Source organism: Periplaneta americana, chromosome 17 (assembly GCF_040183065.1).
Source record: "Periplaneta americana isolate PAMFEO1 chromosome 17, P.americana_PAMFEO1_priV1, whole genome shotgun sequence".
Classification (NCBI taxonomy): domain Eukaryota; kingdom Metazoa; phylum Arthropoda; class Insecta; order Blattodea; family Blattidae; genus Periplaneta; species Periplaneta americana.
Window position 1 is genome coordinate 117,211,094 of NC_091133.1, and position 27,747 is coordinate 117,238,840.

At 33.3% G+C, this 27,747-nt stretch overlaps 1 protein-coding gene across 33 annotated transcripts in view; it reads left to right on the top strand.

Annotated features, from left to right (window-relative positions):
* CaMKII (Calcium/calmodulin-dependent protein kinase II) overlaps positions 1–27,747 on the top strand; it is a 502,734-nt gene that overhangs the window by 443,511 nt on the left and 31,476 nt on the right. For 6 of the 33 annotated variants that reach the window (XM_069816423.1, XM_069816425.1, XM_069816430.1 and 3 more), the window contains 3 exons: positions 1,880–2,026; positions 10,780–10,881; positions 18,083–18,139. The exons of 5 other annotated variants lie outside the window; for them this stretch is intronic. In XM_069816423.1, the coding sequence (XP_069672524.1) occupies positions 1,880–2,026; positions 10,780–10,881; positions 18,083–18,139 (306 nt within the window). Of the gene's footprint in view, positions 1–1,879; positions 2,027–10,779; positions 10,882–18,082; positions 18,140–24,372; positions 24,436–27,747 lie in introns of all 33 variants that reach the window. 22 more of the 33 variants (XM_069816443.1, XM_069816445.1, XM_069816450.1 and 19 more) reach the window with 8 other exon arrangements.

Below are 27,747 nucleotides of genomic sequence, written 5' to 3' on the forward strand. Positions count from 1 at the left end.
ACAATAACGGATTCTTCATTTTTGCCTCGACTGTCGGCTAGGAATGTTCCATTATGCTAGCATTGCAGGAAACTAGTCAACCTTTTAATGCTTTTGTTAGCAGGTTTGACAAACTGTGAGTGGACCTGCAAGTACATAGTGCATAGTGCTCTCTCCCTTCCCCCCGTGCTTTCTCACTTGCTCCTCCCCAAGACAGCCAGCGCTCGCGTAGTAACTCGGTCAGGGTTTCAGTTCGATTTGTCAATCTATGACTTCAACTAACAACAAGAGTGTCAACAATGGGCAGCAATAGTGCCAACCTCATCAGCACGAACATGGCACATCAGCTTGCATATAATGTAGGTAATGTAATTTAATTTAATGAAAGTGTATACTGGTACTTTGTAATGTGTATACGGACTTTGTAAATAACTTAATGAAGGCAGAGGTTTGTTGATGTCCTCAGATGTTCTCTCCAGTGGACTATGCTATATCTGTGATTACCACTAACATGCTTAACTATACGTATTATTTATGAAGCTGCACTAATGCCGAAACATTACAATGTCACAGGTTTATTTATTCAAATTCAAATTTATTCACAATTTACATTTGAAATGATACATATGAATATATAACCCGAAATGAGCATATGCTCGTGCACGGGTACAGTCCAGTAGTCTACATAAATTTTAAAGAGATCAATAATAAAGTTGACGTTAGAAATAATAATAATAATAATAATAATAATAATAATAATAATAATAATAATAATAATAATAATAATAATAATAGAATATCCGTGATGGAGATGATACAAAGATAGTAATACACACTAATTCATTAATAATAATAATAATAATAATAATAATAATAATAATAATAATAATAATAATAATAATATTGCAGTGTAGGCTTTCACAGCCGGAGTCTATAGATCTAGATTCATTTTCCGGGCTGAGAGGCCGTGGTCTATTGGTTGGTTTTATACCAGACGTTTCGTCTGCAACTGCGGCAGACATCTTCCTCAGGTACGCCGAGAAGAGTCTTGCGACCTCGGATACCACTCCACTGAAGATGTCTGCCGCAGTTGCAGACGAATCAACCAATAGACCACGGCCTCTCAGCCCGGAAAATGAATCTAGATCAATAATAATAATAATAATAATAATAATAATAATAATAATAATAATAAAACAAAAATATTTACAATAATAAAATAAATACTAAGACGGATAAAATAAAATATAAAACCACTAGCGAGAGTTAACACAACTTAAATAAGCATATAATAACCAGGAAAAAAAAAATGAACTCGAAAATCAACAGAAAAGTTCAATGTATCGCAGACAACAGCAATTGCCGTATTGACATTGTGCTATGCATTATTGGTGCTATGTATGTATTTATTTAAACTGCAAGTGGGCAAGCACCCGGTGGCAGTGGTATATACAATATTAACAATACACAATAAAATGATAAGCAATACACAATAAAATGATAAGCAATACACAATAAAATTTACAATACACAATACAGTTTTACAACACATATACAATTTTATAACACAATAATAATAAAACATAAATAAAATACCTAATTTTACAATACAACCTACATAATTATGTATTAAATATGCTATGCAACTAAGCATGAAAAATGTATGCTGTCTGACAAAAATTAAGTGAATTTTAAGTGTTCTGTTTGCAGATGTAAAAAAATGAAGTTCTATTACAAGCTGTCAACATATTAAGTAAATTTATTAATGTCTTCAAATTGCTATAAGAATTCAGTGCAGACAACACTTCTATTCCTGTAAGCCTAGCATAGAACAGTTCATTTTGTTGTATGCTGAGGAGATGGTGCAGCTGCTGAGTTATGTGTGTTGCTATGTGGACAGCAGGTTTCGCACCCAGCACCTCAACTCCTCCACAGTCGCCTGCATTATTGGCCAAAGTGATAACAGCAGCAGCCTCCCCGGCAGCCAGCACCTCAAGTGGCAAGTCCACACTTAGTCTTAGCACTGTGCTCTTGCAGGGAGCACAAGGTACTTAGCTTGGAACTTGCATCTTCCACTCGCTGTGAGCCAGTGACTCGGAGTTGCCAACTGTGATTAATAACAAAGTATTGTGTGTTACTAATGAAGTCTGCTTTGAACAGTGCATGTGGGCACATTCATATGAGACAGCCCTTGTACGGTTACTTACCCTTCTACCACAATAGTCATATGCGTTACAAGAGCGGTATGTTGAAGTTTTCATGTTCGAGGAAAAGTTTGAAAAAGCGAAACGTAGTTGAGCTTTTTTAATTTCCGAGAATTGAAAGAAAACATACCGCTCGTGTATCGTACATTATTTTGTGCGAAGAACGTTTATTACATACCTGAAAGAGGAATTTCTAATTAGTTGCAATGAAATCTCCATCTTGGTTTCTGTTCAATGACGGCAGTTTTGGAAAACAAAAATATCTATCTTCAACATTGTTGCTTTAAAATGTTTTCTGTGTTTACTATACTCCAGCAGGCCGTGATATACGTCTGTCTTTTTTTTCCCCCCAGTCTATAAATGCAAACTTAAAACAAACGGCTTTCTTAATGTTACATGCATCACGAAATGCAGTAACTTTAGTGGAGTTGTAGAGTTTACTTAATTTTTGCAAATATTTAAAAACAATAATTAACAGTGCAATTTAGGTGAAATTGCAGTGGTAAGTTTCCAATTTATAATTATTACTATATTGAACGTCTCTAAAAATAATATGTTAAAAGCCTAAAGCAGTAAAATGAATATGTCACTTAAGCGGTAAGAAGAGGGAAATTGTTATGTGTGTTCGGTTGGGAATACTGAATGTGGAATTTTAGACTTACCGCAGGTTGGTTTTGTGTGGAAACCAAGCAAATATGCACGATCTCGCACAAAATTATTATTGATTTCACTTTTATTCCTATAGTCTGAATTTTTAAATCCAATAAGATAATCCATTTTGAATCTTGCGTACACTACTTTTAACACTTGAATATAATTAATTGATTAACTAGCGGACTTACTCGTGTTAATAATGTAAGTTTGTGCGGCTTACAGCTGTTTCAGTGCTTCATGCACCATCCTCAGAGCCTACTAGATCTCGGCGTCATCTCGAACTTCTCTGCCTGACCACCACCACACACATACACAACACATCTAACCACCCCATACAACACAAACATGCTGCATTCAGGACAATGGTACACAGATTACTCAACATATCCATGAGCCAACAACACTACAATGAAGAAGTGAACACAATCAAATACATAGCACAAGAAAACGGTTACAATCCAAACATAATAGACAACATCATAAGAAAGACAAAACAAAAACTTAACAAACACAAAAACACGCAAAACACAACACAAACACAAGAACACAAGAAATACATCATACTAACGTATGAAAACAAAAACACACATAAGATCGCATCTTCATTCAGAAAACAGAAATACAACATAGCATACAGAACAGAAAAAAACACTACAAAGACATCTCAACACACAAACAACACAAACAAATAAATACAACCACACAGGCATATACAAACTCACATGTAATAGTTGCGACAGTTTCTACATTGGACAGACAGGCAGATCATTCCAAACACGCTACAAAGAACACATTAAAGCAATAACCGGAGGACACAATACATCTACATACGCTGATCACATAACCAATGCTAACCATACATACAATAACATAAATTCGGACATGGAAATCCTACACATACAACCCAAGAACCAAAAACTCAACACACTAGAACAATGCGAAATATACAAACACACTACAAGTTCACACCTGTGGAGTAACGGTCAGCGCGTCTGGCTGCGAAACCAGGTGGCTCGGGTTCGAATCCTGGTCGGGACAAGATACCTGGTTGAGGTTTTTTCCGGGGTTTTCCCTCAACCCAATACGAGCAAATGCTGGGTAACTTTCGGTGCTGGACCTCGGACTCATTTCACCGGCATTATCACCTTCATTTCATTCAGATGCTAAATAACCTAGATGTTGATACAGCGTCGTAAAATAACCAAATAAAAAAACACACTACAACACACCCCGATCAAATTCTCAACACATAGATTTAATTACAGTACACACACACTATTTGACTCCACTTTTCAACACCTTTCAACAATCAAACGCACCCACATAACTGGCAGAGAAGTTCGAGATGACGCTGAGATCTAGTAGGCTCTGAGGATGGTGTGATGAAGCACCGAAACAGCTGTAAGCCACACAAACTTACATAATTAACACGAGTAAATCCGCTAGTTAATCAATTACCAATAAGATACTTTGCTATCGAATTTAATCTTTGTTTTAAGTTCTTCATGGCATGCACGATTGATATCCTGAAGGACCAAAAATGTTTCATTCCTGATTATATTTTATTTATTTGAGTTGGATATTTTCTCTTGACATACTTCATTAAAACACAATTAATGTTCACTGTGTTAATTCTGTTATGTAACTGTAACATGTAGACTTGATAATAACAAGAACCAGGTATTTATGGAGATCGTGAAAATCATGAAATATTTGATATACAACTGATTTTTATTGATATTAAAAAAATTAAGATTTTAAAATAAAATTATAAAGCAGTTAATTGATACAAACTTCCCTATTAAAGGGTTGCCACAAGGACGAAGTGTTATAAACAGTTAAATTTAGTGACTGTAAAATGTTTCGTTTAGGAACTAAGATATGAGGCTTACAATTTTAAAAATGATATCTATTATCGCAATCTTCAATCAGTTCTTATATAAGACTGATATTACACTATCAAAATTCTTTGGCAATTAATATGATAAAATATTTTATCAAAGATCCGTGATAGAAGGTAGGATTTGAAGTATATTACATAATATATAAAATATTTTATCAAAGATCCGTGATAGAAGGTAGGATTTGAAGTATATTACGTAATATATAAAATATTTTATCAAAGATCCGTGATAGAAGGTAGGATTTGAAGTATATTACGTAATATATAAAATATTTTATCAAAGATCCGTGATAGAAGGTAGGATTTGAAGTATATTACGTAATATATAAAATATTTTATCAAAGATCCGTGATAGAAGGTAGGATTTGAAGTATATTACGTAATATATAAAATATTTTATCAAAGATCCGTGATAGAAGGTAGGATTTGAAGTATATTACGTAATATATAAAATATTTTATCAAAGATCCGTGATAGAAGGTAGGATTTGAAGTATATTACGTAATATATAAAATATTTTATCAAAGATCCGTGATAGAAGGTAGGATTTGAAGTATATTACGTAATATATAAAATATTTTATCAAAGATCCGTGATAGAAGGTAGGATTTGAAGTATATTACGTAATATATAAAATATTTTATCAAAGATCCGTGATAGAAGGTAGGATTTGAAGTATATTACGTAATATATAAAATATTTTATCAAAGATCCGTGATAGAAGGTAGGATTTGAAGTATATTACGTAATATATAAAATATTTTATCAAAGATCCGTGATAGAAGGTAGGATTTGAAGTATATTACGTAATATATAAAATATTTTATCAAAGATCCGTGATAGAAGGTAGGATTTGAAGTATATTACATAATATATAAAATATTTTATCAAAGATCCGTGATAGAAGGTAGGATTTGAAGTATATTACATAATATATAAAATATTTTATCAAAGATCCGTGATAGAAGGTAGGATTTGAAGTATATTACATAATATATAAAATATTTTATCAAAGATCCGTGATAGAAGGTAGGATTTGAAGTATATTACATAATATATAAAATATTTTATCAAAGATCCGTGATAGAAGGTAGGATTTGAAGTATATTACATAATATATAAAATATTTTATCAAAGATAACCTAAAATTAAGGAATAAGAACTATCAGCCTTCATTTATAGTAAAATAAACTAAAATCTTTTTGATCATAGATATGCAAAAATGAGTGAAGAACAGTACCATGCGTGTTTAGCTAAAATTACTTCAAAATATTGCAATAATGTATATTACTGAAAAAGAAACAGAAAAGGAAACGGCTGAAGGTTAAACCATGGATTGCAAGACGTGATAGGAAAAGTATATCCATCAAAACGTAGTAAAAGAGCTACAATGCGAGGATTTGAAAAGTTACGTGAATTATTTGAGAATAGATGAAGACTTGTGCATCCTTCCTGTACAGCAATAGTCTCTGCTATTTTTATGTACACTTGTTCTCTTTTATTTCTGTTTTTGTAGTCCATGTGTCTTGTGTTATACGTATAACATTTCATTTGCTTCTTATTCTGATATTGGCATTTGGTTGTAGTAACAGTTCAACATTATTTAGTGTCTTTGGTTTCAAGTTTGTCAGATCTTTTATAAAAGATAATAGGACGCATTTACATTTTATAAAAGAAAATCCCTTACACAAACATATATTTTATAAAAAATCTTTGACAGTGTAATATCAGCCTAAAACACTTTAATTATTAAATCCGTAAAAATGATTTTTCAAAATTTAAATAGACCCCTTAATAGCAATAATGGTCAATCTAAGGAGGAATGCTTTTATCTAATCTCATTGATGTCCAGAAATTAGCAAACTATTTTGGAATGGTTCCCCGTGCTCCAACCATCAACCATGTTATTGTAAAATTGTCTAGATTGTATTTTAGTTTGTAATAATAGTCCATAGATGAAATAATCGTGATAAATGCGAAATGGGATCCTGATAGCGAAATATAAATATAATTATCACTGTTGTGTCCTTTTTAGACTACTGTTGTGTCCTTTTTAGACTGAATTTCAAATTCTCAATTTTTTTAATTATTATAGCCACTAGTTAACTGTTGTTAACTTGGATTTGTTAGCCTTAATGATTCTAAAACTGAAAAACACAATGTTTGCTAAATTTTCTATCTCTTGTCTGTGAACAGTATGGTTGCCTGTCTAATGCAGAATCTGAAAGGTTTTTTTTCAAGGTACAATTGAAGACATTATTACAAGAACAACCCTAGTCATTTTTAATGAAACTGAGTTAAGAACACATTTGGTACCATTTGAAATGTTTATAGACTTCAAAAACGACCCAAGTCAGGTGAAATAGCCACAAAGATAAACAATGATTGTACGAAAACAGCTGACATTTGTTGTTCTTTTTGTGTTTTCTTGTTCTCATGAAAAATATCAATTTTAACAAGGACTGTTTTGTAATGTCTTCAATTTGATTGTACCAGACAGGAGCTTTGCAATGTTGGAAAAGAACATTGACAGTTGACACATGTCCAAAGCTGCAATTTGCTAATGCTCCAGATGCTTATTAAGAATAAATGACGTGTCATAATATTAAGAGTTATGTTTAAAAAATATAACACACTCTTTCATATTAAATAATTTGCCATACCAATATTATATTTTATATTGAACAATAGAGATATCAATATTTTTTTCTATTGCAATTATATTCCGAAAAGGAATAGCTCCTTATTAGACCACACTACTGAAACTAGAATATTTTGAAAATTAATTAATTAATACACCTGGTAGCAGTCTTTTAATGCATGTCATTAAAGTACACCTATTCATTAAAGTTCAGGTTTTCGATTATTCTCGGATATGCAATCGAAAGACAATTAGGGAAATGTCACGGAGGCTGGAAATCCAATACTGTCGCAGAAGGTTATGTTCTGTTACTATAATAATTAGCGTTAATTGTAAATAATATTCAAATAAATTCAATTTGTCATCTCGTTTTTCAATTCTAAATCAATTTCCAGGTTATATCAAGACTAATGTTCTCTAGGTTATATCAAGGTCAATGATATTCGTGCCTCGGAAAAAATCAATACTTTCGCGTCTGCGCACATCTCACAATTCAGGTCAGTTCGGTTCGTGACTCACATAACCATAACATGAAAACTTATGAATAATTTCAAGTTAGAAATATGGTCGAGCATAAAAAGTCGCATGAAACTTGCCTATAATGGTAATTAAGACGCTTGCATGAAAATTATGAAACTCGCGCTCGTTTCATAAACAAACGTACTTGCGTCTTAATTACTACCATTATAGGCTCGTTGCTTAATGTACTATTAAATGGGAGTATTCACAATTAACTATTGTGAATGCTCACATTCAAAGACATATTTTAACATTATTTTCGTTCTCGTTGTCGTTTCCGGCTAGGTTTATTGTGAACCAGCCTTAAATCTGAGTTGTGCTATTCATGTGAAACAAATATAACAGGATATTATAATTTATAATAATGGTTCTCACACTGTCACTATAATAAAATATATACAGCAGTACAGTCAATCATCATTTTCTTGACCATACCACAACTTTACCATAATCCAGTGAAAATTTAATATTAATTATGATAATGGAAAGGAATATTCATGTTGAATTAGTAATCCAGTTACAAAATAATTATTAAAGATTTGTAAATATGTTATATAAACAATTTCCTATGTTAATTAAAACTATGCTGGTAATTTTATCTCAGACTAGTTTCAATTAACACAGGAAAGTTGTTTAATAACAAGATTACCAAAAATATATAGTCAAGATATGTAAAAGAATTATATTTTCCAAAACCTCCATAAATTTCTGCCATGGGTATAAAAACAGTCTCCAACAATCTCTTCTGTCACCAATATTATAAAACACAAATGATAAAATTAATCTCCATAAATACCTGCTTCTCACAATAACATTTTCAATATCACATTTGTGTGAACGGCCATAAACGCCAATAAGTTTCTGCACACTGAATACCAGTCTCCTGTCTTGTCTAGAAGCCCTATAACACAAGTCTTGGTTATTGAATTTACAAAGTTATGAGTGGGGCTTCAGTCCATTGTGGTGTGACATGCTGATTTAAATTCGTGTTTACATTTTATGAAGTGTCGAACTTGTTTGCTTACAGATAACTTTTTGTCTTTGTGATATGTCTTATATTTCTTGCAAAGTGTATGCTTCAAAACAAAGTGTTCTTGTGTAATAACAGTTTTTGTGTTCCGAGACATTAACTATTGAAAGACAATCATTCTCTTAGAGATGAAGGTAGTACCCTCTCTTACACTTGTCATTATTATTACTATATATATTTTTTACATTGTATCATGGGAAACAATCCATGTTGAATCTTTCGTACACTACTTTTAACACTTGAATATAAATAATCGATTAAATGGCGATCTTACTCGTGTTAATTATGTAAGCATCTGCGGCTTACAGCTGTTTCGGTATTATTCGACACCATAACAAAAGTTGACAACAAACACACCTTCAAAATATACAGAAAACCAACCACCACCACCACCACACACATACACAACACATCTAATCACCCCACACAACACAAACATGCTGCATTCAGGACAATGGTACACAGATTATTCAACATACCCATGAGCCAACAACACTACAAAGAAGAAGTGAACACAATCAAATACATAGCACAAGAAAATGGATACAACCCAAACATAATAGACAACATCATAAGGAAAACAAAACAAAAACTCAACAAACACAAAAACACACAAAACACAACACTAACATAAGAACACAAGAAATACATCACACTAACATACGAAAAAAAAAACACACACAAGATCGCATCCTCATTCAGAAAACAGAAATACAACATAGCATACAGAACAGAAAACACACTACAAAGACATCTCAACACACAAACAACACAAACAAATAAATACAACCACACAGGTGTATACAAACTCACATGCAATAGTTGCGACAGTTTCTACATTGGACAGACAGGCAGATAATTCCAAACTCGATACAGAGAACACATTAAAGCAATAACCAGAGGAAATCTTACACATACAACCCAAAAACCAAAAACTCAACACACTAGAACAATATGAAATATACAGATACACTAAAACAAACCCTAATCAAATTCTCAACACACAGATCAATTTCAGAACACACTCACTATTTGACTCAACTCTTCATCACACGAATGCACCCACACAACAGGCAGCGAAGTTGAGATGGCACCGAGACACAGAGGCTCTGAGGATAGTGTCAAGTAGCACCGAAACAGCTGTAAGCCGCACATGCTTACATAATTAACACGAGTAAGATCGCCATTTAATCAGTTATTTATGGGGAAACAAGTTAAGGTTTAGTAGTGATATTTTTTTCTCATTGCAAGGATAATCAAAGTTAGAATAATGTCAGATTGAAAGAAATAACTGTTACCCACTTCAATTCAACATTCATTTCACAATTTTTTTTTTTTTTTTTATTGCACCAAATATTTCTGAACAGCTAAGTTTTAAGACTACTCTCAGTAATGAATTTTGTTATACGTTAGAATGATCTTTATTGTAAAACTAAAATTATTTCCCATCTATGCATGATTCCTCTTTCTGCTGTGTGAGAACGTGAGTAATAATAATCATACACTTACATAATATCTTATTGTTTCGAAATCTTTAGGATTAATGTAAGATTTTTTTGTGTACATTCTCTACTCTGTGAAATGTCACTTTGAACTGTAGTTTCGCATTGAAGTTTTCCACAGCACATGTTACACCAGAATTGCATTGTGATGAACCGAACCTGTGATAAACCCTAATCATTATGCAAACAAATGTTGAATGTGATTTATTAATATCCACACAGTTGCATGACAGTGTTTACTGTGCCCAAACAGGCAATGAATTGTTAAGAAGCATGCTGTTTGCTGATGTGTTATATATGCTCGCTGCCGCCTCGTGTTTGCATGTGCTTTCTCTTCCTATCTGCAGGTTATGAGCGAATCTTTAAGTCCCTATCTGAATACAAAAGTTTGGATGTACGGTTTAAGCCTAGAAGTTGTTTAAGCGAAGGCAGTGAATCATATCACCGCGGTAAGTATCATAATATAACCTTACCTGTATTAAAAGTTTTAAATTAGAGGTATATGAAAATAAGTACCGGGTAAGGTGGGGTTACTTGAGACATCGGGGATATTTGAGCCAAATCAGGTGTTTAGATGTTTTCGTTTCTGTGATTTTTGTAATTTTTAATTCAAATTTTGGAATTAAAGAAAAGAAAATTATGTGTGCATATTATCTCAGTGAATTATAGAATATAGCTAAAGATAATAAACTACATATATACTGAAATAACTACTGAAGCTTTCCTGGCGACGTGATAATTCAAAATTTTCTCGGGCTTCCAGCCAGGTCATAAGTTGGTGATCCACCGACGTTTCGAGGATGTTCATCTTCCTCATCTTCAGGGTTAAGTGATATCTGAGGGTACCTAGCTCCTTAATTTATAATGCCAGAGGGAGTCAGCCGAGGAGCTGTGCGCCGATTGGCTGTTATTAGTGCGGACCGCGGCGAGAATGTTGCCGACGTGTCGTCTTGCTTTGTGCTTTCCGGCTGAATGATGCAGCCCGAAAAATCCGGATTGGCTGAACATTGCATTGAAAAAAGCCATAGGGCTAATTTCAATAACACCGAGGTCCTGGTAAAGTGTGTGGGCTATTGGGATAGAAGAGTAAAAGAAACCCTGGCCATAGCGGCAGAACGCGGTAATCTGAACCGGGACTGGGGTCTCCAACTAAGCGCGGCATGGTCACCGGCTATTAAATTTCTCACCGCCCGGACGACGGGCCGTCATCAGCGGAGAACTCGTCCGCTGAGCCCACCGTGAGACCCAAGGTCATTCAGCCGGAAAGCACAAAGCAAGACGACACGTCGGCAATGTTCTCGCCGCGGTCCGCACTAATAACAGCCAATCGGCGCACAGCTCCTCGGCTGACTCCCTCTGGCACTATAAATTAAGGAGCTAGGTACCCTCAGATATCACTTAACCCTGAAGATGAGGAAGATGAACATCCTCGAAACGTCGGTGGATCACCAACTTATGACCTGGCTGGAAGCCCGAGAAAATTTCGAATTACATATATACTGTATCCAAATCTATAAAATGTTATCATTTAAGGTTTTATTAACTCAAGTAACCTCATATGAAGTTTAACTTGCACCACATAGCATTTTTAAATGGGTGGCTCAAGTATACCCATTTCCTGGGTAACTTGAGCCATTAATAAAACAATAAATAAATACATAACAATAGTGACAATGCAATAAAGCTGCTTGCCTATGGTTTGTATGCCGCAAGATTCATCATATAGGAGAGCAATGAAAGTTTCTCAAGGTATACGTTTTTTGTAGGAGTTAATGAAACTTTCTGAGGTGGTTCAAGTATCCCCAGTTTACGGTAACATTTTAGTAATGCAACTAACTGTTAAGTCATTTACACAAATGATAATGTTATTAAAAGTTTTAAGTTTTTAAATTAGAAACATTAGATTAATTTCTCTGTTTTTTTAATATAATGCAGACACTAATTTTTCGAGGGAAGTAAATTAATAAAAATCTACATAGTAAATAGTGAATTTCATGTATGTATCTTAATGTATGAGATCATCTTGATTTAGTAAAATGGCATAAAAGAGTTAGAATCTCTTAGTCACTTCATGAATTTTAATTCTTTATTTCGGATATAAAGATAAATTAATTTTCCAACTTAAAATCAGTTTGTATAGTGGCCTTTCAGTCAGATGTTAGTGTCATATTATATTGGTTTCACATTTCAGGAAGACAGAAAAGAATCAGTTAAATGAAGAATGATTTTTTTTAATTAACACCGTTTTATTATAATCGCTTTCCAACAATTTTGAACATATCAGAAAACTTAGCATAATATACGTGTATAACAGGCCAAAACGTTTTTTTTTTTTTTTTTTTTGATTTACTGTATATCTGAATCCATTTCAAAATATACTTAAAATGGCGTGTATTGGTTTTAATAACCTAAAATTTAAGAAGTACGAGATTCATTTGTTGCTACTACATTTTTTTGTGACACTTCAAAAAGTTGTTATTATTATTATTATCGAAATTATTATCAACAGATGACGCTTGAGTAAGTTCTTATATGACTTTCTACATGATTTGTAGTTAAAATAGACATTATGAATTTTTTTTGGAAAACGAAGTTTCTAATTTAATATTTCAAATTTATAATATCTGATAATAAGCTTAATTGCTGTTCTGATATTTAACACTGTTTAAAAAATGTGCTTGCTAATTGTAATAAACTGTAACTTTTGTTTTAATATTTATTGTTTATTGTCATTTTAGCCCAAGCCATAAGATACTCCAAAGAGCTAAAATAGATTATGAAATAAAGTTAGGCTATATAGGTGCTGACTTAAGGGGAGCAAGGCGCTTTCTGTCCCCTCATCTTATAGAGCCAAGGGCGTCCCTCCCCAATAAAATTAATAGGTAGGCCTCGCCCCTCCAAATAATTCTAAGAGAGATTCCTCATGTTAAAAAAATAATTACTTGTTTGAAAGATGAAATAGGACATAAACCAAAAATGGTTATTTCAAATCTGTAGAGAGGGTCAGCTGTCGCAATGAACATGTTAGTGATGCAACTCACAATGCCCCTCCTTCATTTGAGATCGGTAAAACACATAATGCAATGGTGACTCCATTTCTTTGTCTACGATAAAAATTTTTCAGCTATTGTGATCAAACAGTAATGGTGGAAAAATACAGTATGCACCAAAACAAACAGTACTGAAATTCTCACACTGATACTGCGCATGTACGTATCGTATCCATGGTGAAGTTTGTTTATCTGAAATCATTGGTGGATTGTTGATATAATATAATAAACTGAAGATTTGCTAAAATGGTTCTCACAACTGAGGAAAAAGTGTTTATTGTAGAATGTTATTTCCGTTCATATGGGCTAGGACGCGCAAGAGGCCTAGTTTGAAACAAGTTTCAGATGAGTTTCGTGATAAGTTTCACAAAGCTCCACTGAGTAATGTGGTTTGATTACAAGTTGTTGATAAGTTTCACCGTACAGGAAGCATCCTCTCTCAAAGAAAAGGCTCACAGGTCGGCCTGTTACTATGACAAACAATGATAATTCTGAGCAACTCCTGACCCAGGTGTTAGAGTCTTCAAAAAGAAGTCTTCGGCAAACAGCTTTGAAAATTAGTATCGGTACAATGTCCAAGGGATTTGGTGGATATGCCACACTGCCAGAAACTAACTCAATTTTCTCTGGGAACATTTTGGTGAATGCATAATTTTCTGTGGAACAGATTTTCCGTATTCCTCATGTTCATCTCTGACCTTACACTACCCGATATGTATGTATGGCATACATGGGCACAATTTTCAGTTACGTGAGGCACTCGATTTGAAATAGTTTGTTTACTAGGAGAGGAGACTTCAGAGTAGGATAGGAAATATAAACTGCTGTGACCTGCGTCACCTTATCGTAATCACTAAGGCGGTCAGTGGCGAATTATTAGGAAAGCGCTTGGTTAACGTGAGAGATTCGAAAACTTTTATTCAATTTGGCAAATTAATTCGGCAGCTTTAATCATAAACCTCTTTACTATTTCTCCGTCACTGAATTCATTTAAATCACAGGCGAGAAATTGCGTAACTAGCCAATAATATTCCATCACATTGTCTATGTTTATTTTCTTGAATATTCTGGCGTTAAGATTACTTAATAGATTTGCACGTTCTCGACCTAAAATAATTTCAGAAAATCATATTTCGTTTTCTACACACATTTGATATTTTTTTTTATAAATTTCTTTTGGAAATAATGCGTACAAACAACATTTAATTCCTCGTACCTTTTAATGCAGTGTGTTGAAGGTATAATGTCGTATTTAGTATACTATGCAAATGTTAAGGTCATACATTTTCTTCGGAATAGTACGAAAAAATAACATTTAATTTGTCTTACTTTCTAATTCAGCATGTTCTTTATGAGTAATGTCGTTGTATATTAAATTTATTAATGCCTAATAGGATTTTCGAGCATAACATACATCGTATGTTCTCCCCTTCTAAACAGCAAAAAAAACTCTTCCTCTCATTTCTTATGAAATAATCGCTTTCTAACGCGTACACACTGCTTTGATAATGCCATTATGCCACCACTGATATTGCTTATGAAACTGATATAGAACCTGCCCACGCCTAGGAGCTACGTGAGGGAGGAACGAGGACTGTGAAGATGATGTCACTCAGAGCGATAAGCTCTGTGAAGGTCAGTGAGGCACTATGCCCAGTATGGGGTATGTTGAAGGGCTCATAAAAATAGACTTCGAGTGTGGGAGAGAAAGGTGTTACGGAGGATCTTTGGGGCGATCTGTGAAAGGGGAGAGTGGCGTATTAGATATAATCGGGAACTGTATCAAGACTATGGGGAAGTAGACCTGGTAGCAGAAGCAAAGAAGAGACGATTGTTCTACTTGGGTCATGTTGTGAGAATGGAAGAAGAGAGAGTTCCCAAGAAGACTCTTGATCAACACCCAGAAGGTCGGGGGAAACAAGGGCGTCCCAGGAAGAGATGGAAATGTTAAAATGTTATGTTTTATTTAACGACGCTCGCAACTGCAGAGGTTATATCAGTGTTGCCGGATGTGCCGGAATTTTGTCTCGCAGGAGTTCTTTTACATGCCAGTAAATCTACTGACATGAGCCTGTCGCATTTAAGCACACTTAAATGCCATCAACCTGGCCCGGGATCGAACCCACAACCTTGGGCATAGAAGGCTAGCACTATACCAACTCGCCAACCAGGAAGAGGTGGATGGGTGAGGTCAGAGAAGATGTGCAGGTGCTGGAAATAAGGAATTGGAGGAGGTGTGCAGTGGACAAGAAAGATTGGGCGAGAACTATTGGAGAGGCCAGGTTCCTTCATGGACTGTAGCACCAGGAGAATGAATGAAGGAATCAATTTTTCGACAGAACAACAATTGTGGAATTGCGAGGAAAAATCGTAGAGTTTTTTCGCCACTTGCAACAACCTACATTTGTAAACCTGTTTCGAAATCTACGTGAACGTTATGAGTATTGTTTGGAACATAATGGAAAGCATTTTGAACATGTTTTTTTGTAGAGAACATTAGAGAAAAGTGAGCCATCTTCATGTCTTCATGTTTATTATAAATTCATATGTTGAATTGGTGCATAAGTTTATAGCGTTTTTCGTTGCTATGGTAGTTGTGTCACTATAATACTATTTACCTTCCATGTTGTGATGATCTCAGTCATAAATATAATATTCAAGATTGGAATGTCATTGGACTTATGTTTGGTGCGCGAAGAACAATTCCCAAATTTACATTGGAGATCCTCAGGAAAGACTCAGAAAATTAAAGGTTCCTGATAAGACTCTTCAGACAATTGCATCAACCATTTTAAAATCTTCATTGAGCATCATCAATCACCATCTCTATCCATCTTTATAATATTCAATGTATATTATTTATTTTCAATAAATTTTTAGCGTTTTGATAGCTACCAAATCCTGTCGCAGAATATTCTTTTTTAAAATTGCATTATGTATTTTTTTAACATTAATTTACATTTTCTTTTTTGAATAATTTCGAGGGAAAAATTGTTCCGGGGCCGGGTATCGAACCCGGGAGCTTTGGTTTAACGTACCAATGCTCTACCAACTGAGCTATCCGGGAACTACACCAGACACCGATCCAATTTTTCCTTCTATATACCCGGCCCCGGAACAATTTTTCCCTCGAAATTATTCAAATCAACTTCACAGGGAGTTATACCTGAAAGCTTGATTTGCATAATACACGTCACTGTTCGTTAACAGAAAGCCACAATTTAAGTCACACGGAGTTAGTGTGCACTCAATGTTGGTTGCTTGACTGTTATTAGCCCACTTTGAGGTCTGTGGATATAGAGGGAAAAATTGGATCGGTGTCTGGTATAGTTCCTGGGTAGCTCAGTTGGTAGAGCGTTGGTACGTTAAACCAAAGGTCCCGGGTTCGATACCCGGCCCCGGAACAATTTTTCCCTCGAAATTATTGAAATCAACTTTACAGGGAGTTATACCTGAAAGCTTGATTTGCATTTTCTTTTTTGTTCATTTGAATTGATTAGGATGCCGATATTTTAAATCCAAGATTTGGACGGCTATCATTTCGATGATATTCTCTCTTATGTGTGAAAGTACAGAAAAACGCTTTGAACTTATGCACCAAACCAATATGTTATATAAATTGTATCAATTTTTAGTTCAGTAAACATTTTCACTATGATATTGTTTGTTTTGGCGCATACTGTATTATCAGCAGAAATAATTATATGCAATTAACAGTCTATTCCACTATTTTTACCTAAACATTTAACAAATTATTATTAATATTCATTTTTTCGTAAACAATTAAATTTGTTTCGAATTTAAAAGTAACCACTATCAACATTCAGTTTCAGTGATCTTTTTGGTGATGATCATCATCTTCTACTGGAAGAGAAAACAAAATTCATTTTTTACAATTTTATGCAATGTAAGAAATTACTGCAAAGCATTTTAAGTAATTAGTTTGTTTCTCTGTAATTGATTGCTTATAAACTAATGTAGATATTTGACACGTAAAATAACAAATCTACACTACGGCTGAAAAGTTGCCCATGGATAGTTCATTGTTGAACTGCAGCCTTCAATTTATGACAGAGCATATCTTTGATAAGTTATTGCCAAGACTGCATGACTTTAACGCATTCAGTAAATGCATTATGTAGTAAGTGTGTGGAAAGATCCACTTACAACAGGGACAGAAATAGGATTCCAGTTTAATTAGAAGCCCTTTCATCTATAAGCTGTTCGAAATGTAATTTATAAAGACGCAAGAGAAACTCTGTTTTTTTTAACCAGAACTTCATACTGGAGGTTTGAGGATCGTGTACAACAGGTAAATAGCTTTCCAGTCACTGTGTGTTTGCATAAATCTTCGACTAGCAAGCCATTGCTCGCTCACTGAATGTACCAAGACCTTTTTTAGTAGTAGCATTGTGTGTGAAATATTAATTTGTTTTACATCTTATTTCTTTCGTATGTATGTGTGTGCATATAACACTGAATTGACACAGTATATTCTTTATTTGTCGATTTCTTTTGCTGAGTTCAGTTCTAGTGCTGATGTTTGTTTCTGCATGATTGATCTTCTGGCTATGCACATCATAATCTTATTTTTTGGCAGAGGATTCGGATGTTGCAGGGTACCAACCTTTGGAATGTGACTTCTATGACATGGATGGTGAGTTATGTAGTTGATATCTTAAGCTGGTGGTACATGTTTCGATGCAAGTACTGATAATGAGGTTTCAGTAATACTGTTCCCCTGTTATGTCTCGTTCTTAGTGAAAATTAACTGTAAGATTGAACTTTCTTCATTAACATTGTAAAACTTAAAGAAATCTACTGTATGAGAGTAAAAGATCACCAAATTTTATGATATTGTTTGAACAACTCTCTAGTTCATTAACTTTCGATTATTGGTATTGGTAACATTGTCTTCAAGATCTTAAGTTTTTAAAAACTTTTATGCTTTTTTATGTTTTGTTTACCAGCATTTAATTTTTGCTGTAAATTAAACCTGGCAAGAATTCGAATACTGTACAGAAATAAAATAATGGTAGTTCACAGCTACTTTAGTTCAGTATTCAGTATTCATTTATTAGTTGTCAATAGACTTGTATACAAATTTCTGACATTGTCGAAATCTTAAAGCTACATAAAATGTTTAAATTATGAATTAGTAGCAGTATATTAAAACTATAAGTTACATAACTAAAATTAAAGATTACAATGAATTACTAAATTACCGGTACTAAGAATAACTATTTGCAATGAACTGTACATACAGGGCTTTCATTTCAAAACTTCCCAGTCTAAATAACTAATTATTTAAATTGAAACGCGTCAATTTAGATATTGAGGGGGAAGTCTGAAACCAGGCTTAATTGAGGACCGTTTTTGCAAAACTTGCTAACTGCAAAATTTGCAAAATTGAGATTTTGGTGGATTCGTTAACATAAAGCAGGCCTCTACACGATGTTAAAGTTATCTCAGTAAAATTGAATTATTTCTCTTGATTATAGTGTGTTAAAGTGTGATGGTTGCACCTATAATCTATTTGTCTTCATTCAGTTTTTTGTTTCTCCTGTAAAATTTAGTTTTTTCAGTTAGCAAGTTTTGCAAAAACGGTCCTCAATTGCATCTTAGATTTCATCCCCCATCTCCCAGTGTCCATCACTTTGAAATTTCAAATGGCACCCCTATATTTTTAAACTTAAGTTAAATATGAAAGAGCATTACATTTTCGATATGATGCTGAAAGTGAGTTTTTTCTTCAAAGTCTGGAAATCTTGAGTTACCTTCCATACTTCAGTGAATAGAAAAATAAGTGTCAAATATATGGGAGAGTGAGTGTACGCATATTTCTGGAAACTACAGAATTGATGGTTGAACTTTAATTGGTTTCTGTAAGAAAAAGTAGGCTACATAAGTGTTAGTATGGCAATTTGTAGATAGAAACAGTAAGTAGTTTATTAATTTTATAATATTACTTTCTTGTAAACTTATCAATAACTCCGTGGCTATAGGTAAACTAGTTATGTTGTATTATGAAACCTACATATTGGTGTGTGCATAGTTACAAATATAAATCAGCTTTATGAAAGAATATGCTCGGAATCATACTTATTGTGCTTTTATAGTGAAGAGAGCCAAATTATCTTTGTGCATGAAGTGTATGTTTCTGTGGTATAGTCAGAAGACGTTATCTTCCAATCTGTCAGGCAAGGGAATGTTATGTAGATGGGATTTGCTTTTCAAAATTACTCTATGTTCGTCATATATATCATATAGGCTACTCCAGCAACCAGAACTTCTTTTAATTTTAATTTTCTTATTTTTATTGTTTTAGGTAATTTATTAATTTTTTTTTATTTTCTTAACAGAGTATGACACATTATTGCGATACTGCAAAAATTCTGTTTCGAGAGTTTCGTGAAAAGAAAATTTCTCAGCAAAAAAAAGGATATGTAAAAAAATAAGTAAAATAATAATGACACAAGCAGTCATCAATAAATTTAATAATTACTGTACTTAATAAAAATTAACGAATTAGAAAATAAGAACGGTATTCTGCTTGTTTTGTGGTATAACACAGCAACCTTTGAAGAAAGGAAGGAAAAAAAAAAAAATCAAAAACTTTGTTCTATCATTCTATCTTAGTAAGTCATGAAATCAATGATTCTTCATGTTTATGAAAAGAAAAATATTGGACAAGGCAGAGTTTGAAAACTGAAATTTGAAGTGCCTTGAATTACTTTTTATTAAAGGACCGAAACAGGCAGAGACATGTCTAATCCTTGTTTGAAGAAGATAATCACGACAGTGTAAAAAATAGAAAAAATAACTGTGAATTAATGTGATTTATGCATTCTGAAATCGATAAATCCATACAAATGCTTAATTATACAACAATACTTTCTTTGAAAAGAAAAAATCGTTTGTATCTGTTGGTGCAGATGCACAGATAGGCAGATCTTTTCCAGGCAGTAATCATTGATGTTAAGCTGCTAGAATTTGGACGATGTTTTCAAAGAAAAAAAATCAGTGGGAAACATCTGTGTCTTTTTGTATCCTGTGATTATCTCTTCATCTTCACGTAGCTAATGACTTCGTGAATTGTAGTCATTGAATTATTGGTGATGTGTGCAACAGCGTTATCGTGCATAAAATATAAGTATTTTCTTACTCCATAAGTTTATTAAGAAATCAAATCAATATTTAGATAAAGATCTTAATTATTTGTTTCTTGAAAAAATTTCGTCAGTTTTTGCAATGAAATTTCTGAGAACAAACAGGAGGAAAGAACATATTTCCTTGTGTTGTTTAGGTACTGATAATAACTCAGACAATTCTGACGAATAATTGTTGAATTTCATATTTTTTCCATGATGTATATAGTGTCACTGAGTAGTTTTCGTGTAACCCTAATTATAATAATTCCTGGTAATGCATTTTTATTTCTGTTATTAAATATTCTAGTTATAGTCATTTTAATTAAAACCATTTCTGTGTGAAACACGCACCATTTGAACATATTTATTAACTACCAGTTTTGCTTTTAATGTACCTTAATGTATATTGTGTTCAGAAAGTAATTTGTAAATACTGGTACTTAAATCATCATACATTTTATAAATGTATAGGCCTATTCAGCTCAAGTAGTTGGTCTGCTAAGGGTTGGCTGGCAAAGCTGTAGCACTTAGACAATAAAGTAGTGCAGTACCGGTACTGGTAATAATAATAAAAAATGGAGATTTAATGGAGTTGTAACGAGAGTAGTTTGAAGACTTTACCGGTACCCCCAGAAACATAGGTACTTAACTACATGGTTAAAAACGATAAAGTGTGTTCCAGTTTCTATTATGAAAGGCCAGTACACTAGCTTTTTGAGTAATGGTACGTTTACACACAACCAAAAAGATACACCATGCACACAATTTTATTTTATCTGATTATAAATTACTTCTCTTCCATAACCTCAATGTTTGGTACCAGTACACAAGTGCAGAAATTTTCGTGATGGATTAATATATCTGTTTCGTGATTGTGAGTTAATACATGTAGGACAGGTTCGAATTCGCTGATACTTAAATTGAGAATAAGGTTGACTTAAACACAAACGCACCAGTTCACTCTTAATTGTATGTAAAAAGCGATAAATGTACAAATCAAATATGACTACTATGTTGTTCTTCAGTCATATTAATTCCTTTCAGAACAAAAACCATATTAAGTTGTCTTGTAGTCATAATAATACTTTATAAGATCAACTCGTGCCTCCAGATACAGCAATAAATTGCTTCGAGAAGTAAATTTGCGAGAACAAAGCGCAATAATGATATAAGAATAGGTACTAAGAATATATTTTGTTCTGTTACATTTCGAAATTAATCTTGTCAACATAAATGAAATGTTTTAAATAAGTATTGTGACATTAAACCCCATTTCTTTGTGAATGCAATAATATTTCAATTTTCATGTAAACTTCATTGTTAACAAAGTTTCTGCAATTTAAAAAGTGTCCTGACTTTTAAATACGGTAACTGACACTCACACGTTAGTCTTAGTCTTTGTCTTCATTACAATATACCTCAAATGTAGACTATCTTTGGGAGATTACTAACCTCTACAGAAAATGCTGAAAATATCTCCCACCTGTTCATGGCACAACTCAACACATCAGCCCATATTACTGACTACTTGGAGAATTCTGTTACCATTGATCTCATGTGTAATGTTTTGCTTCAAATCGTCCAATATCTTGGGATGTGTGGCATAAACGCTGTCCTTTAAGTAACCACATAGGAACAAATCCAGTGGTGTCAAATCCGGAGATGTTGGTGGCCATAGGTTATCAGAAATTATCTGATCGTCAAAAAAACTTCCAATTAGCTCCATGGATTTGTTTGATGTAGCCTATGACATGCAGCGCCAACTTGTTGAAAATATTCTTGACCCAGCTCCACATCGTTCATTTGCCCACCAAACTCCATGAAAATGCGACGGTACTCTGCAGTGTTCACAGTCTGGCCGAAAAAAAAATTGGTCCTGCTATTCTCTGTGCAGAGATTGCGCACAAAACCCCGACTTTCGCGGTGTATAGGTACTTCATGAATGATACGTGTATTTTGGGTGGCCCAAAAATATGGATTCTGTGATTTGACATAGCCACACAGATGTAACCATGCCTCATATGTAAACTGTGTGATGGACAATATGCCAGGATTTTACACAATGAATGCCTGAAACCAACAGCTATAGTTCACTTGTTTATTCTTATCTGGTTTATCTTTGTGTGTTGAGTAGTGTCTTGAGCAGGAGGGAGAACATTTTCAGCATTTTTTATAGAGGTTATCACAAAAATGCACTACATTTGAGGTATAACAAATTGTGGTTAGCTTCATTCCTGCTGAAATACAGAAAGAAATGTGTAGTAGTTTTATATGAATCACTCTGTAGTTATACATACACTGTGTGAAATTTCTTAATCACATATACAATAATTGTTATGCCTTTGAAACTAACATCAAAGAAATTGACATTAATGAGGAGTTCCTGACTAATTTATTGTTTTTAAGTAGGCCTATATAAACTCAACACAAAAAATTCGTAAATAATTAAGGACGAATTTAATGCATTTATTATTCAAATTATTTGAAAAAGTATTGTTAATTAGCAATTATATATATATATAGGGTAATAACATTTATGTAGAATTTACTTCCAATGCAAAAGCTTTAGAGAAAACCTGTAAACCTTCAGGTTTGTATGTTGTAGAAAGTTAATATGTAATTTCTGTTGTAATAAGATTAATTAGTTTATAGGTTAACTACAATAAACTGATTAGTTTATAGATGAACTGTAGTAATGTACTATAGTTCTATGTATGTGTTAGTTCTTAAAAATATAGGCCTACCTACCTATATCGCTTTGTAGGTATACCAGTACCTACATTACTTTATTTCAGAACTGATTATTCTGTGTGTCACAAAGTGATATGGTAGTACGGTAACACATTTTGTCCTGTGCCTCATTCTCTAGTAACTTTATAATCAAAATAAATTTTTTCCACATTGGGAAATATTTTCCTGGTTATTAACCCCATTAGAACATACAATTTGTGTTTTATAATCTTAGACCTCAAAATATAGAATGCATTTCTTGTGTCTCAGTTCGTATTATAATGTGATTATCGTAACATTGCGAAGTTATTCCCTATTCAATTCATGCTTTTGTGGTTTATATTCGTTAATGTCTTTCCCTAAAATAGGTTAACATGATTCACAACTATACAAAGCAACGAACAGAGTAGATGTTCAGTCTTTTAGAAATTGTGTTTAATTCTGTAGTGGCTTTTAATGTTCGTTCTAGGTAGCTTGACTCCGATTTTTGATGTACATTAATGGCAATTTTACACTATGACAAATCTTGCTTACAAGATATATTCGTGTGTTTTGCTTTTACTGTATATAAGATCTTGTCTTAGCTTGTAGAACTAAACTCATTTCAGCTTATAAAATACTATACCTGCTTTAAGCATTCCATTCTTATCTTGCAAAATTGAAATGTAATAATTCTTTTTTCATCCTTTTAGATAAATCTCTTAACGTACCTTAAAAATACTGTTATATAGTTAAAATGAGATCACTTCATAAGATCGGCATCCTTATTTGTATATACTGAAAACTATTTTCTCTTGTTTGAATCGCTTTGAATGACTTTTTCCTATTTCAAAAGTCCATGTTCCACAACTATTTAAAGTGAGTATGTTTGAAGCATGTGAATCTCGCAGCTGTGAACAATTTTATTATTGTGCAGTTGAGGCTCTAAGTGACCGATACTGCACATTTTTTTTGTATTAGCAGTACACTTTTCTAATCTATTTGGGTGGTCTCCTCCCTTCACATGTAGAAATAAGGATTCTCTGCCCCAACAAGACTTGTTCGCAGCTATCAACAAACTCATATGGCTCAGGTAAGCAGCGTGCAAAGAGTAACATGATGTTGTGATGTGAAACTGCACGTTTTGCACTATTTGGCAGGATATAATCTTATTAAAATGTTATATCTTTACTGCATTTTTTACTTCATTACAGACAAATGTATTACAGAAAAATCAGGTGGGACTGGAGTGAGCACTAATTAAAACATCATAAATTTTTCTCTCTTCTTTTGTTTTATTTCTAATTTTTTGACTCTGCTGTATGAAAATTATCAATTTACAAGCATGAAAATATGAGTAATTTAACATTTACATGGTGACATATCTAATTGTCACGTGCTACGATATCAGTGCTGGAGCACATCACACAGATTATAATTAGTAATGCTACGAAATATCTCTGAATCTTTCAATTGAAGAAACATAACCTCAAAATTGTGGAGTTATGGGACAATGCTTGTTTCACATTATATCGGCCAAATGAATTCTTAAAATTGATTGCAATGTCTTTATGATTTAAGAGTTTGTAAGTAAGAGGAAATGATGTAAAGTATTTTCGGAAGTAAATGTTGCATTTATTTTAGGACTGTCAGATTTAGGAAGGAGAAATAGGAACATATGTATTGACATTGAACTTTTGACACCACAATGAGTCAGGAGGTCAATAATTGACTTACAGTTAGTTTACCTTTACTTTCCGTATTGGGATATATTCTTATATCACTTATTAGCACAATTATTAATACATTTTATTTTAAAACTATTAGGTTAAATTAATGATGGAAATATACTTAATACGAATATAAAATACAAGTTATACAGTAATACTTTTAATTTGAGTGAGCAGTTCTTAACCCTTTCTTATTAAAGAGTACTGTCTTATAAAAAGTACTCCAACAGTCATTATAGTTACCTGTACAGTATAATATATGTGTAAAACTCGTTTATTGCATCAGATTAAGACCTGTTTCGCTTGTCCCTTCATTTAATGTTCATAATAGGAAATCTCTCTCTGAATGTATTTTATAGAATTATTCTCAAAACAAATTTAACTAAAACTAAAATATTGCACATGTTGGTGCACCAATCAGTACTTTAATCTATAGCTATCTGTAGTACAATGCTATCATAGTAGCACAGTCTAGTATATACAGTCACGAAGCTTGAGTTTATGAGGGTACTAGGAACAATAGACTGTGCAGGTACTATTTCGCATTGTCTGTGATGAGGCGATAGTAGTGATCCTAGTGGTTAGCAACTATTTATGGATGCATATTTACTATGAATTGAGCTTCGTGACTGTATATACTAAACTGTGATAGTAGTCAACTCTGCTTTCAACTGTTCATTCCCTTCTCCACAAAACAAATCAGAAACTATAATGATCTCTAAATACATATCGTGTATATTAAAGTGATCATCTGATCAATAACAGAAAGTGACTCAGCTAATCTTAAAATCTCTTGAAACTAGAGTTTTCTTCAAGGGATACGAAATCCATCAAGGACAAAATGTAGAAATAGGTCGTTCAATTTATCCAACAACTATTGCACCATATAAAAACAAATAAAATATCATGTATTCTATGTTCTTAAGTCTTCATGCTTCATGTTTAAAAACGAAACATTTAGTGTACCTAAAGGTAAAGATTTTCACCATACACAGAACAAAACAGAAAAATTCCATACTGTTCTGGCAACCCTAATTTATTTACAATTAGAATCACAAAAATTGTATAACATCAAAAAGAGTGAAACATTTAAGGAATATTATAATCGTCAATAACTTTCTGAATGTTTTATTTGTAATTAATAGTTACTTTGAACGTGTTGAGTTAGTACAGTGGTAATTCACAGCTCGAGAAATTGAAAATAAAATCGAGAAAAAAATTATGCGATGCTAATGGTGACGATGATCAGTTATGAGTTAGTATTATTGAAGTTATATTTTTGAGTTCAACAGAAGTAATGGAATAAATATAGTACGTACTACGTAACAACTTCTTTCATGACTAGTCAACTGCTATTGAGTACTGATTAGCATGTCTTACTACGAAACTAATGGGCTTTGCTTTGAATCCCTGTTTGTACAAGTTGAGATCATTATCATTGTCAGAGAATGAACAGTGTGTTTGTGTTCGCTTTGCACCATATATGCACTAGGATCCCTAAAAAGAGTTTACTTGAATGGTACTCTTAAGGGTGAAACAAATGATAAAATGGAATTAATTGAATCAGCTTTCATATGGTTACTTAAATCAGTGAGTACTATTGTAATAAAATGAAAACTGAATTTAGGCATCAAAATTTTTACATATTATTTTAATTGGAAGCTTCTCAGGCTGAAAATAGAAGTTGAAATGGAAAGGGAATATTTTTAAGTAGAACTAAGCTTATTGTATGTAGAGTATTATTTTTTAGATTATTTCCATCTAGTATTTGGTAGATTATCAAATGACATACATCAACCTCATAAATTTTTCTAAAGACTTAATAATAATAATAATAATAATAATAATAATAATAATAATAATAATAATAATAATATATAAATTAATTCCAATGGGGAAAAAAGGAAGAGGGGAAGACTAAAATTTACTTGGACACAAGGAATGATTAGTACAATGAGTAGGGTGACCATACGTCCCGATTGATCAGGATTGTCCAATTTTTGAGCCTTGAAAAACGTGTCCCGACTTTTCTTTTTTCAATAAATAGGCATTTGTCCCGATTTTTGGCGTAAGTTTGCAAGTTATGAACTTTTTACAAATATGCCGATAAATTTTACATATAATAGTTGCATACGATCGACATGGAAGATATTTCTCTATGCTATAGATTGTATCTATTAATGATAGCAATTTTTAGGTTGGTACAACCTGCTTTATTTATAGATAGGACGATAATATTCGAGATTTTTTACCGTTTTTTGTTCAGTTGCCAAGTTCAACTGTGGTCTGTCCCAGGAACCTGTAGAGTGCCTTGGGACATATAGGCGCAGAGTCTATCTGTGCCAGATGTATTGCGGGCAGCATCAGCTCGAGGCTGCTAAGGGGTAAGATGCTCGTGATAGAGAGTTCAGATAGAAATGATCCCCTGTCTGCAAGCGATTGGTAGCTTTGTTCAACCAATACCTCCCCCCAGAGCGGTCATTGGCGCTAGCCCTCCCACATACCACTTGTGCAGAGGTCTTGTTTCGTCTTTCTTCTCTATAGATTCCTGGGACGGACCATAGGGTTTTAACAAATTTAGGATGCGTGTTTATAGTGGACATTAGAACTGTATTTTATTCATTATAACAATGCTAAAGAGTCAATGTAATTGTACAGAAGAACTTGAAAAGGAA